Source organism: Mya arenaria, chromosome 6 (assembly GCF_026914265.1).
Source record: "Mya arenaria isolate MELC-2E11 chromosome 6, ASM2691426v1".
Lineage (NCBI taxonomy): Eukaryota > Metazoa > Mollusca > Bivalvia > Myida > Myidae > Mya > Mya arenaria.
In genome coordinates this window covers 55,308,520-55,323,223 of record NC_069127.1, presented here as the reverse complement: position 1 = coordinate 55,323,223, position 14,704 = coordinate 55,308,520, and the positions used below count along the sequence as shown (strand labels likewise).

Here is a 14,704-nt window from a genome sequence, read left to right as displayed (position 1 = left end):
TCCAACAAAATCAAGTCAAACATACGAAAACGCTCTGTTTGATGACCAGAAGCAGACTGGTTCAAATTCAACAAAGCAAACATATTTAGATGCTTCCAAAAGTAAGTAAATATATAAATAAGCGGCGCTATTGCTCCTTCAGAACTTTTTATAAACAGACAGCTTAAACTGCAAACACATGTCTTTAGATTAACAGTGTATTTCTGGAAAGCAACTGTATGCTGAGGCTTTAAGGACGCAGTTATAGTTATGCTTTGATCAAACATCTGTACTGCATGCTGCGTGGTCATTGGTGCTAGAGTATATCAAAATACATTAAATGTATTTCAGTTGTGCATCAATCGGACGCAGATTTTAATTACTATGAGCTTGAAAACGGAACATGGAATTCAGATTTACAAACTGTGGGATTATATCAGAGACAAGAAGAAGACAGAACACTTTGATCACGAGTTTTCAGTAAGTTAGCAAAACACGTATTCATTGAATTGAAATTGATCATGTTTCATGTTATTCGTTTATCAAATGATAAATTTTAGCTGCGCTGTTTCTTATGAAGAAAACAACATTTTATTATTGTCATATCGTGGTGCAACGCATTAACCTTTCGACAATAAGAAATACGTTCAAATGACGCTTAGTACACATGCTGCCAGAGACAATACAATATGCATATGCAAAGCAGGGTCCGTAACCTTTTTGACTTTTGGAATAATATTAAATTAAGCCCAATGGAATTAAAACGACTCATTTTCTAATCATGTTAAGATAATTTAGATATAAGAAAAGAATATTGTGTTTATAAAACTGAATACTATTCTTGTGTTCTTTTTCGACTGCAATACAACCGATGAGCTTTGGCTTTTGATCGAGGGCGCTCTTGTTATATTCTGTAATGAATATATTGAGGAATGACACACAAATAAAGACTCAGTGTGTTATAGATTTCCTATTGGTCAAGGGATACATGCATGATTGTTGTGTCTCAATTATTTAGAACCATAAATATATGGCATCCTGCTGTATAATTATTATGAATGTATTCAAAGTGAAGCAAGACTACACTGGTCAACAAAAATGACAAACTTTATTTGCAATCCTTTTTTAGGTATATATTTTTTTATAAAAAATACATCTTTTATTTTCGGCACACAGGAGCTTCCTACTGGTCTTGTTTATAAACACGATGTGGCTGAGAGAGAAGAAAACAAAGGAAAGAACAGATACAGGGAGATGTATGCATGTACGTCTCGACACGCTAGTACAAAGCATTCAACTCAAACTTAAAATAAAAAGTGAATATGTTGTACCCTGAACATTACTAAAAGTAAATGATTTAATAGCCTGGTAAATTTGAAATATACCTTTCTTAACTTTTGTAAAGAACATAAGAACATCTTTCTTAGGAACTTTAATACTATAACTCGAACGTTAGTTATGATATATTCGTTCTGTAAGTAATACAATCATAACACATAGTTTTCACTACTGCATTCTTCAAAATATAGACGTACGGTTTAGGGAAAAATCCGCTTAAACAAACAATATTTTTTTAAAATTACTTTGGTGTGAAAGATGACCTCGTCCTTTACACAAACTACCACATTGCCAATGTCTTTCTGAATAGGTTATGAAGATTATATCGTGTAACCAATCATTATTGTATAATTAATCTGGCCAGAGAGATCGCTTCTTCCTAGTAACAAACAATAATTTTGCATTGACTTCAGTATTACCCGGTTACTCGTGCGTTTTCTGCTTATGTTTAGATGATCACTCACGCGTGCCATTACAGAAGGAAAAGGATGGCGACTGCGATTACATTAATGCCAGCTACATAGACGTAAACATATTTTATTTTATAATCTTGAATTTTTTAAACAAGTGTTATGTACTGTACACATGTGATGTATAAGAACTGATAAAAACTAGATAAAACGCCTACCAGCACAATCTTATGCCGTGACTGAAGATCATTTTCATTTTTTTGACAGGGTTACGGTAAAGCTCAAAAGTTTATCGCTTCTCAAGGTAATACATGAAAGCATTTTTTCTACGATATCTAACGAATTTACACAAGTATTAATATGCAGTATGATATTAATTTTGTCAGAAAATGGAATATATATCTCAAACTCTATTTTCTAAGCATTTGTATTGTTTTTTTCCAATTAAGTTAAGGTTTGCAATTAATGACTATTGAACGGGTAATGTATTAATGCTAAGATTGTGCAATCATGTCTTTTATGTTAATGCTTCCGTGAAGGTCCAAACAAAAGCATGATTGACGAATTCTGGCGAATGGTCTGGCAGGAAAATGCTGAAAAGATTGTAATGCTTACTAACCTTATTGAAATGGCTACGGTAATTTCAGTTGAAACAATAATTTAATAAGTTACTTATTATGTTTGTACTCCGAGTTGTATTTGCTGTTGTCTTCTAATTATATATCTAAATGTAATTCCACAATGCTTAATACATGCACTATTTTGTGATATATCTTTATAAGTGTAAACCGTTTAAAAAGTAACCAGCATAAAATGTCTATACTTTTCTGAATGCCGCATTTCGTTATGTTGACGTTGAACCTCTAGCTATGCAGAATACTTTTGAGCATATTTCGTTGACTGCCTTATTTTCTATCAGGTAAAGTGCCTTCAGTATTGGCCAGAAATGGGTCAAACTTGCTCCTATGGTGGAATCGATATATCCATTACAGACGTAAAAAAGTTTCGGGATTATGAAATCAGAACATTAGTTGCAAAAAAGGTAAGTGTCAATATTTTAAATATTTAGAATTCATCTTATTGCCGTCAAATGAGATCTCACATAATTTTCATTGTTTTTTTAACTACTTAAGTTTCAATGACGGTTTGTAATAGTATTTCTATTTATCTTTTCCAGGCGCAAAGTAAATCCAGGCGAATTCATCAGTATCATTTTAGGACCTGGCCCGACAATGATGTCCCTGACAATGGATGGTGCCTTGTTATGTTCTTGAATGCAGTTGAAACCCATTCTGCATCTGCGCCGATCATCGTGCACTGCAGGTAATGTTCTTATAGTTTTATAAGTATGACAGGATTTGGAATAACCCAAACTTAAATCGTGCATACTCATGGGTAACAAATACAACAGTAAGATATTGAATTTACATTTGAAAGGTGTTCTCTATCGAAAAGATGGGCTTGTAATTTTATAGTGCCGGAGTTGGTCGGTCAGGCACGTTTATAGCTCTTGACAACCTCGTAGATCAGGCAAAGACTGAGAAATATGTAAAACCATTGCAAATGGTAGAAGCCATGAGGTATCAACGAGTCAACATGGTCCAGACAAAGGTCGGCTTTATTATGTACTAAACAATCCTTAAACTATACTTAATTAACCTTACAAAATATTAACATGTGTTTATTACTAATTGTGTAGAATACATTGTAGTTTGATTACAAGTCAAGTCAAAGTTTTATTAGCATGAACATAAAAATGTCATTTCTATTTAACAGAATACAATATATAAATACAGAATACAAAATAAATGACGGTGAACAAGTCCTTTATATACAAACCTAAATGCAACTATTAATAATGAGATAAAGTATGTTGTTAAATATTTACAAAATGAACTAGATCAATTTAAGTTATCCATGTACACAATAATAATTTTAGTTTGCAAATAACATGCACGATGAAACTATCTGGTTTGATTATTGTTATATATAAGAACAGAGTTAACTAATGGACCAATTACATACACGTGAGGCGTACTTGATTACACGATGATGTAATGAATAAAATTTAATAACAGGCGAAAAATGATAACTCAAGAACACTCGGGAGATATCCTGAAGATTTACTCGATCTTTCAGTAACAAAGAGTTTTGATCTCAGCCATTGATGCTGATATGCTAATTCATGTGATATAAACGTTTAAAAATATTCACGACAGGATCAGTACATATACTTACACGAAGCGCTTGCCGAAGCTCTGCTAATCGGGACGGATCACGTCTGGTATTGGCAGTTTGAAAATGTCCATTCCTTCATGATAGCAAGAGAACCGGGAGACAAACAAACAAGGCTCGTTAAACAGTTTCAGGTGAAATAAAATAACTACCGAATAAACAGTGACTGCTGGATACTGTCATTTTTATCAATTTAGAGATAGTAAACGTTAAAATTTATTGTTATTATTGTTTTGTTCCTCGTTCCTTATTAGATCATTCAGTTTAAGTTAGCTGCTCGATTATATATGCCCCATGTTCTCGAAACTTATTAAGCTTAACAGGCTTAAGTAGCTTCAATTAGCCAAAATACATACTTTAATTGGATTTTGAAAAATAAAAATGGTGTATTGTGGTAATCATAATGATACATCCTATCTTAAGGATAAAAACTATTAAAGACGTAAATATTACGCAAATTATTAAAAACATAGTGAGCTTAGCTTTATCCTGTTACTAGGGACTTAAGAAGTTTAGAGTAATTGGGACCTGAGCCATTTTCTTTGGTTGTTACCAGTGTGGTTGTTTTTAATTGTTGTTATTTGCATCGTTGTCCATTTTTTATACACTGATTACAGTTGATCGAACAAAGTCTAACAAATGAAGCCGAGCAGGTGCAGGAGGGGCCAGAATATGGAAACATGGAAACAATAATTTCCGAACGTATGGGTTTTAGATAGTGTTATGTGTAATACATGTGTTTTGTATATCTTAATATATCTTTGATCAGATACAAAACAAAAAGAAAGGAGAAAAATAATTATATTTCACAGTTGCAATACTAATAATAATTTTAGTATTACACACATTGTCTTAATTGTAGTCGACGCATACCGACCGAAATTAAAGAAACGAGGTTTGAGTTTTACACAACAGCTCGACGCAATTCTGTTGCCGGTAAATATCCATCGAACTTATTATATTGTGAGATCTTTTTTCAAATGGAATTTTACCAGGTGATAACTTATCTGAATCCATGCCTTATATTTTGTCAAATGATTTAAAATTTAATGGGTTTAATTTGTCACTCAGTTGATTTTAGCTATTGGCAAGTTTGAATGATAATCAGATCGTATTACCCAACAGCAAACAAATCGTCGACTACTAGTATAAAAATCATTTCCCAAGCATTTTATTTCAATGCGATCTATAAGTGCTTTATAAAGTTAACGCTGACTAATGTAATCAATATGCTTTGTGCTATACACGTTAGGCGCACATTTATCAAGCAACTGAAAGATTTCAGTACATAAACGCATATAGTCGTATGCAAATTAAATAACACGATATCTCATGTAAGTGTTATTTATTTCTAAAATACTTCCAAACCATGGAGTGCATAAAAAGCATTCAGTCGCACATCAGTTTCCTCTCCAATTATTTATCCATTATGGTGTTACTATTTGGGTGTCGAATGCATTGCAAATAGTGAATCTTAAACTTCAGAGTTTTTCCGGAAAGAACACGTTCATATTGTGTAAATCACCATGTGAAGAGCAGCTGGAAGAGTTTTGGTCTCTTGTGGAAGAGCAGCACGTGATCACCGTCATCATGCTTACCTCCACTTCCAGTCGAGCCCACCAGGTATGGTAGCACATGTTAAACGAACTAAAGCTCAATGCCAGAAGATACCAAACGGCAGAACATATTTCGAATCACACATGATTGGCGCATTGAGAATCCATCACACCAGATGGTCCAAAAATCAGAAAATACATTATTTCTTCAAAGCAAGAATAGCATTGTCAATGCCAGCTAGTAGGAGACCGGTCATACACCACTTCAAATGGTTAAAATAATAAACACAACAATAATTATGCTGTCTCATCTTTGTTTCTCTGTTTAAAATAGCGCATTATGATTTCCCTGTTGAATTCATATATGTTTATGAGAACATATAAGTAAACCGACGCTTTAAAAAAAATATACTGTGATTAACGGCGTAGACAGCCCTAGTTTATTTCGAATTGGAAAAATGAGCATAATTGCGAAATTTGCATGTGTTGTAAGCAAAATGATACATCAGTTAGTAAGATTCAATGTGTTGTATACATTGATGTTCATTTTATGTAAGGTTTTGACAAATATGTTTTTTTCTTGTACATGTAATAGTATTATCTGATGACTGGCACATCTAAGGCGGTCAACCCAACATTTATCAATCATGGTTTATTATGTATGTGTCTGTGGTATTGTGATAATATGGCTAATTCGGTGCGTCCCTGTTGCTTACCTTTAATTTGTAGAACATGTTGACCGTAACAGCCGGTAACGTTACTGTTCGTATTGCCTTAATACTTATGTGAAAAACTACAAACACAAGCTAAGTAGCAAACAGTTTAAACCTAAACCCAATTTAATGGCACTGGGTAAACGCCAAATACATAAAACACAAAAATAAATCACAAACAAGATACATTGAAGAACAGCAAAAACAGCACAGTGCATACATACCTTTTATTAAAAACTAGAAACTGAAGGTAGTCAAGGATGAATAAATAGTCTCTGATCTTTGACAAAATTTGCAGACAAGCTATAATCCATATTGTTAAGTTGACATTGCAGACCTCTGTTTACATGGGTGGAAATGGTGCTGGGAAAGCTGGAAGATATTCGGTTAACATTATTCAAGAACAGAAAAACAAAACGTTTAATGAAAGGAGCTTCTCTTTCCGAGATAACAACAATAAGGTCTGGTTCTTAAAAAACTTGTAATGCAAAAGTTCAGCACCGTAATTGTGCAAATCATTTGTTCGAAAACGTTTAATGCTGTTTTTTGTAAAGCATACATAGATATTTACTAAACTATTACAATGGAAGAGAAAGTGTATAGAGTGTCTAATGAAGTTTTTTTTTGCATTTAAGGACGAAGAAGATGTAACAACAATAAAACAGTTTCAATTCACTGGTTGGACAAAAAACGCAACAATCCCACCACTGAAAAACATGTTAGAATGCCTCGATGATGTCAGAATGTGGCAGCCGCACCTAGACGAAAACAGACCTGTGTTGATTCATTGCGAGTAGGTTCCTTACTAAGGGAGTTTAAAATGGTTCTGAATCATGTGTAATGTTAATTATTTAAAAAGAGTTTGGTATTGGTCATATTGGAGATTTGGCCTCATGACAGTAGCATCATCATACAATGCCGTTGTAGTTCATTATGCTACTTTACATGTCTTTAAAATTAATCATGGATGAAACGTATAGAAACGAGTTAGAGTTTTGCACACCAGCTCGACACAGTCTTGATGACGTGAAACGAGTGCCAAAATGTCTGTATCTACGCCTTATTCTTTGTCAAATATTTTTTAATTAAACGAAATAAAATGTTCACCAATTGCTATTGGCAAGTTTGAATGCTAATAAGATCGTATGATCAAACATCAACTCAAACGAGGACTTCCTGTATATCAATCATATCGCAAGCATTTTATAAATTATTTCAATGCGATCGTTGTGCTGTATACAGTTAACGCTGCCTTATTTAATCAACAAATTTTGTGCTTTACACGTAAGTCGCTCATTTTGTCTAGCAGCTGAATTATAATACAAAATAAAAGTGTATTTTTTATTATTTTATCTTATAACAAGGACGGGATATGAGCGGAGCGGGTTAATCGCAGTACTTCTGAATGAGCTACAACGTATGGAAATGACCCGAGGCAAGATCAACATCGTGGAGACCGTGAAGACGATGAAACAGAGAAACAGGGACATCATACCCAGTGCTGTACGTAACAAGTGTACATTTTATATTTTCGTATTAATTTTAGACAATGTGTTATATTGACTGTTTTGCTTTTGTCTTAAAATTGCAATTAAAGAAAATGATATTTTGTGCCAGAAACCTTGCAACTTAATTGTATAATCTTTTACCTATTTTCAAATTTTCTAACCTAATTTTGATTCGAAGGTGTCAGTATTAAATATGAGCATCAAAATCAGGTAAGACTTCATTGAATTTAAAATAATATGGTTTGTTTTATAATTCCTGCCACCTTTCACAGTCTTTTTAACGGAGTTGTTTTCCTTTCAGATCCAGTATGAATTCATTTACGATTCTATTTTGGAACACGTCAAAAAATCAACGGAATATGAAATCATTTGAGAAAAGTCCCTAAGTATAACAGTGATCCTAGTACTGTTGTGTGCTGTTCGAAATGAAATGAATCAATAATTTAAGAATTTACGTTCATTAAAACAAAGCCTTCAACGCCGAAATCTGCATTGTTGACCATTATAAGTGTGTGTGTGTGCGTGCGTGTGCGCGTGTGCGCGTGTGCGCCTGTGTGCGTGAGTGCGTGCGTGCGTGTATGTGTGTGTCATCAATAATCATTTTTTTTTATTAAATAGTTGTTCGTGATTTTTAAAATATTACAATATAGATGAAAATACTGGTTTTATGGCATAAAACATAAAGGCATCTCGTCTGTAATCGTGAGGCTTTGCAGCTGCGTTTGTTTGTTTGTTGGATATTAAGCTTACACAAAGCTAAAGACCTGTTTGGATGTCAGAAAGTTGAGTAAAAGAAAACACAGGAAAGAAGCATCTACGTTCAATTTATGTGTGTTTAATTTATAATCAGATTTAATGTGTATATCTTGTTTTTTCTTGAAGTTGGCGTTTGTTAATTATACTACACATTGCTGATAACATCATAAAGATGTGAAATATGTTTTTGGGCATGATATATGTTTAAACTTATTATTAAAGCTTCTAACCGTTTTGTTTTGTGATCCAATAATTGTTATTTTTTAATAACTTTGTTTTGCTATCATACCATGACTAGACAAGCATGATAACTTCGTAACAGATCTCCACGTCATTTCAGCCATTGTAAAATGTGGACAATAGTTACGCTTTTATTTCGCGAACAGTAAAATGAATAAGAAAACAAATCAAATGAAATAGATTTTAAGAAAATAACGGAAAATGTGCAATGTTATGCATTTCGGGTATATTCTCACACTGTTGCTATAAATCATAGAGATATCCATATGGTTCTGCGCACATTTTTTTTCGAGAAATGTATTATACTGATCATATAACTGTGTCGGATGTATTTTCTGTAAGTAAATAATATATTATCTGAGTTCAGCTGTTCTTAAAATGCATAAACTTACAAGTGTATTATTTAGTTACGTTTTTACTGCATCCGCCACGTAACTATTACATCTATAAGTATAAATAGTCCTGCAATTTTACGCAATTTTCATTATTTATCTAGAAGTCAAACATCGAAGAACAGTCATATATTAAACACTCATAATAGGGTCAGGCAACAGCAGGAGGCATCGGCTGGCCCTGGAAAGAAGCGACAGAACCCCATCGGTTCCCAAATTAAATCAACTAGCAGTGAATCTGAGTGCCCTAAACTTATCTTTCCTCCTTCACCAGAAAAGCATGTTTTCATTCTCAGCTCAGCAAGCAGTCGGTCATAACGGACAAACAGAAGTCTTCATTCGACATGCCGCCAAAGACGCCCCGATCAAGAAATTCGTTGTCTTCCGTGTTTTCATCATCAACAGCAGTATCAACCTCTCAGCTTGACTGTTAATTCACTACCACTTCTTGGTGAAATAAGCACATTATTCCTGAGCATATCAATGACTTGACAAGAACTAATGCCAGTATTTGTACTTTTTTGCATCGACGTGGTGAGAACGTAGGTTTGTTGATGTTTGGACGCACTGTGGGCGTGATATAAACGTCATGGCCATACAATAGAGGTGCAACAAACGTAGTATTCCCTGGGTTATATTTAACGTAATATGGACGATAGGACGTAGCGAAAAATGCATTTTCGTAGTGGATGCGCAGAAGACAAGGACGGACTTGTCACTGCGTCGTTGCTACTCTCTAACCGTCAATACAACGTATCCGCTACGTCTGCGCTACGTTAATTGTGCTGTAAGAAGGTCATGACTGCTTCCTGTTCCGGCCACATCCGCGCTACCTGGGCTTGATCATGTCCAATGTCCACGTAACAGGAACGCCGTTTCCGGAGACAATGGCGACCATACCTCATCAATAAAAAGTGACCGCTGCGTTCTTAGTACATTCCAGGAGTTCGCACTACGTTCCTGCCTTTTTTCATTGATGCAGAGAGGACTTCATGGCCGTTACTAAAACAAACATAAACTACCAACTATATGATACGTTTCCTGCATTTTCATACGTCGACTGATACTCCTTTCATAGCATAAAAAGGATGTAATATTGTCATGGGAGCCATGGTTAGAAAGCAGGGCTAGCCTTGACTTTTATGCAAAGATATATAATTATCTTTATGAATAAAGGCAACATAATTAGTTATTATAAATTTAAAGCAAATACAGCAACATATTCAACGTACTATCTTAAAGTGCCACTGTTATTCAAAATCAATACATACACATGTACACCAAACATACCTTTTGACTGATAAACCTTTAACTTCTTACTAAATAAGGCATTCATGGAAATTAGAAATTAGTCAAATTACTGATAACAAACTTGTAACCGTGCATTTAATAGCTGAAAACGCAAACATATTAAATGTTTTGATGAGTGCTACACAATTTACTGTGATCTACTATTGTCCCACAAGGTATAAAGTCCGTTTTTCTCTACACCTTTCTTAAAGATTAAACTCGGTATCCTTTATAAGAATCATTGTTCCCAACAAGTATTCATCATTTTTGGTATATTAAACAATTGTATCAATTGTGGTAAATCCATTTTGGGAGTAAGAGTGCATCTTTTACTACTCGCTATTTCCACAACCGAACTAAAGCCAGTGCTTGACTGGCAGTCTGCAGCTCTCGTTCAGTGGTAGATTCCATTCTTTGTTGATACTGGTTGATATTCATCGCTTTGATGACATCAGGCGACAGAGATTATACTTTTAAAGTAGCCTTTTATAGACTTGAGTTTTTACTTTTGAACAGTGGTAAGGTTTTTGTCTATTGTGTATTCGTGCAGGATGGTTTGGTATGTTATCTTTGCTTTCATGATTAAAAGTAAGATTAATAGAAATGATTATCATTGTCAATATATCAAACTGGTGCGTTGAGAAATGTTGAATACAAACATCTAGGTTTACTTAAATACCACACTATTTTGGTAGGTAAAATAGTTCAGTTTTTAAATGTGTTTTTTTCTCCTTCATATTTTATATGCGCATATATTCGTCTTTTTAATGGTCGTTAAAGGGACTAGACACCAGATGATATAATTGCAAAAGAATAAATATCAAACACTTACATAAAGTTGACATCTTTGTGTACAACGCATTAAACCTACTTACCGATGTATCACAACGCTTACGACGCATGCATCTTTCACTTTTTTGCGGTTTTTTTTTTCAAATCGAAACTTGGGTTGTCTATCTCGTAAATACCAGTTTAAAAATAGCGTCGGTTTATGTATCTGTACTAATCACGTGTCTTTCACATGCTAAATATTCACACTATAAACTTGGAACCGATTGCGCTATTTTTAAACGGGTAAACAATAAAAAAAAGTCAGTATATTTATCTGTACTAATAAACAGATATGATTTAAACTGGGAAATCATAATGAGCTTTATTTCCACAAGGAAACACAGATGAGACAGCGACATGATTGTTACGTTTATTATTTTTATCATGGAAACTGATGTATGATCGGCCTTCTAATAGGTCTTATTGACAATTATAGTCTATTTTTAAGGAAATAACGTATTCTCTGGGTTTTTTTTAACCATCTGGTGTCTAGTCTCTTTAAACGTGGTTTTGTAAATGTTTATCCGTATGATATCCATTTTAAATGGATGTAATCCTTATTTAAACATTGTTTGAATGATATGACACTCTTGACTAGCAAATGTATATAAAATACGATTCGTCTCTTTTTACCATGATATTACTTAGTGCTAACGGACAGATTACAGGAAGTATAAACATGAGATTTGTTTTTTTTTTGTTATTCTATCGTGATTTTTAAAAGGTATGATATTCAAATCCTTTGGTTATTATTCTATTTGCCATTTATCTTTCTTTGTTTTTAAACTGATATCTATTTATTAATTTTGAAAATGAGGACCAGGAAGTATAGAACTAATACAACATTTTGAAGATTCTTAAATTGGCATATACAAATATTGATGTTTGAACCAAGTGCATCTACTATAACTCCACATTTACCACTACAAATCGACTGTGGCAATGCTTAATACTATCAGTAGCGAGACCCAAGCGCACAAAGCGATATCTACCGCATGAAAAGATCGAAAAATTGCGAGGCTAATTCTTCGAGTAATTTTGGTAAACTTTACAGATACAACAATTTTTCCAAACATTTATGTTACGTATAAAACTCGCAAGGCGTTTGTAAAGTGACACGTTATTTTTCTGCAACTGTATTCTAAAAACTTCACACTGAAAACGATTACTTCCAAAGGAATGCATCATCTTTTAATTCGTTATAAAACACGAACCTAGATCGAAACAAAGAGAAAAAGTTCGAGCCGCCGCTTTAAACTATCGTACTCATTCGAAAAAACAGACATATCTAACTAATACACTCTATCAGAATATAGAATTGTTTTGGGCTAGATTAATAGCTTATTACGATGTTCGTGAAGCAGTACAACCTCTTACCAATCAGTCCCATGACAAAAAACAAAATCAGACATAACACATTAAAGCCTCGTAAAACATCCAGTTGCCGGCTGAGGTACATGAGCTGGTTTAGTCAATAACTCCGTAGTAATGTTCCAACGTTGTTAGGACGCCAATATCGTCGAGCTGGAACTTCGATGGTGTCTGGTTATAAAGATACCCTGAAAAAAATAATTGTATTATCAAAAATATATATATCCAAAATTATATGAAATATCAAGAAATACAGGGTCACTTTTTATACTCGAGGTCGCTTTTTTGTACATAAAATGATCAATGGCTAAACAGAACAAGCATGGACTAAAGTGTTTTTACGATATTTCTATATCAACCAGAAATCGTACAGGACACATTATTGAATACTAGCAATATGAGGAGAATAGAACTAGATAACAAAAATACATTATTCACCCACAATGATGTTCATAACTTACCATTTTTGCCGCTATAAATAATTAATAAATTGAGCATTTTGACATATTTCTTTGTTGATATCCTTTTTTCACTTTACAAAATAACCTTTTATCAACTTTGTTAAACATATCATGTTCTAGCAAGGACAATTGGAAAAAAGCAGTCTGTAAATGGCAGTAAATTTCATAATTAATATTGAAATAATTGACTCGCAAGTCACCAAATCTGTTAAGGTGCTATGCAGAAAATAGTTAAAGGTACATATCTTGTGCATTTTCGTACATGTGTATATATGATAATAATAATACAATATCTAGCATTTATATCTATCTTAATCATTCTGTTTTGTTGAAGTAGTCTGATATAAGATTTAACCCTATTATCTGATTGTTTCATGTTATCTAATATGATCGATATATATGCTTTCGTATCCTGCGCAAATTGTCATGCACGACAAAAGAACGATGTGCTTTCTTTATTGTTGAAACTGTCGCTGCAGTTTGACCTAGAATGGAGGTATCCGGCAAGAAACTCCTAGAAGAAGCATCTTCCTTTGACGCAGTCGGCTCCCATGAATTAAAGAACAAAAGACTAGGAGACGCAATGTATCCAAATTTTTTAAATCTATATTTGAATCATCTGAAAAACGAAAGAACGAAAATTATGAGGAAAGATCAGAATTTATACACAACATGCAGGAAAATTCTTGAATTGCTTATATATATATTTATATATCAAATGTATTTGCTTTATTGTTTATGGACATATATGAACTCACTGTATTCCAAAGAGGAAGGAACATACAAAGTAATGATATTCCTGTTTTAGAATAAATTATTTCCTGTTGACAAAACCCTTTTACTTAACTTTGCACAGCTCAAAGATTTAATCTGTTACAGGCGTTCAGGCTGAAGCTTATGTTGACGTGACGAACTTCAAGTTCACACCATCCTCGTCCATACCAGTCAAGGATCCATCTGACGCTATTGACAGCTGGCTGACGAGCATGCTCCTTCTGCCAATGAACCGACTTCTTCTTACTGATTATCACAACGAAACAGTGAAGCTTGTGGATCTGGAGACAAGTAGACTGGTGTCCCAGGTCAGAGTGCCAGGTGGACCATGTGACATGTGTCTCCTCCCCGGTGACAGGGTGGCAGTTTCTTTAACTTCCGGTAAAATTCAGTTCCTGGAGACTCGGGGAGAAATCGCTCTTGGAGCCAACATCAGGGTGGATAGCGACTCTCGAGGTAATGGCTACCATAATGACAGACTGATACTATCATAATACAGTGGAAAAGTGGAGATGATGGACATGAAAACGACCAAGAAGATAGATACAGTCATAGAGGAGTCAATGTTTTGTGATCCCGAGTACCTGGCAGTTATCATGGAAGATCAGACAACAGTCATCTATGTATCAGACTTCAAAAAGAATACCATCAGCAAGCTGGACATGGACCTGAACCTCATCCAGACTTTCCAGAATCCTGCACTAAGAGCACCAACAAGCATCCTTTTGTTGGATAACCAGCTCATCGTCTGTGGTTTTGGGAGTGACAATATAATGCGCCTGGACCTGCCCAGTGGCCAGTTGACGCAAGTTCTAGGGAAAAATTAGGGTATAAACTGGCCACGCAGTGT

The 14,704-nt window shown here is 34.3% G+C and overlaps 1 protein-coding gene across 1 annotated transcript; it reads left to right on the top strand.

Annotated features, from left to right (window-relative positions):
• Positions 1–363: 363 nt before the first annotated feature.
• LOC128237914 (receptor-type tyrosine-protein phosphatase alpha-like) lies at positions 364–14,348 on the top strand. The gene is made up of 17 exons (XM_052953491.1): positions 364–459; positions 1,156–1,243; positions 1,770–1,843; positions 1,995–2,031; positions 2,267–2,364; positions 2,647–2,769; positions 2,905–3,050; positions 3,203–3,338; positions 3,947–4,096; positions 4,580–4,664; positions 4,825–4,898; positions 5,448–5,585; positions 6,867–7,024; positions 7,596–7,734; positions 8,041–8,045; positions 9,277–9,434; positions 13,960–14,348. The coding sequence occupies exons 1-17, from the start codon at positions 364–366 to the stop codon at positions 14,346–14,348; spliced, it is 2,094 nt and encodes a 697-aa protein (XP_052809451.1).
• Positions 14,349–14,704: the final 356 nt, after the last annotated feature.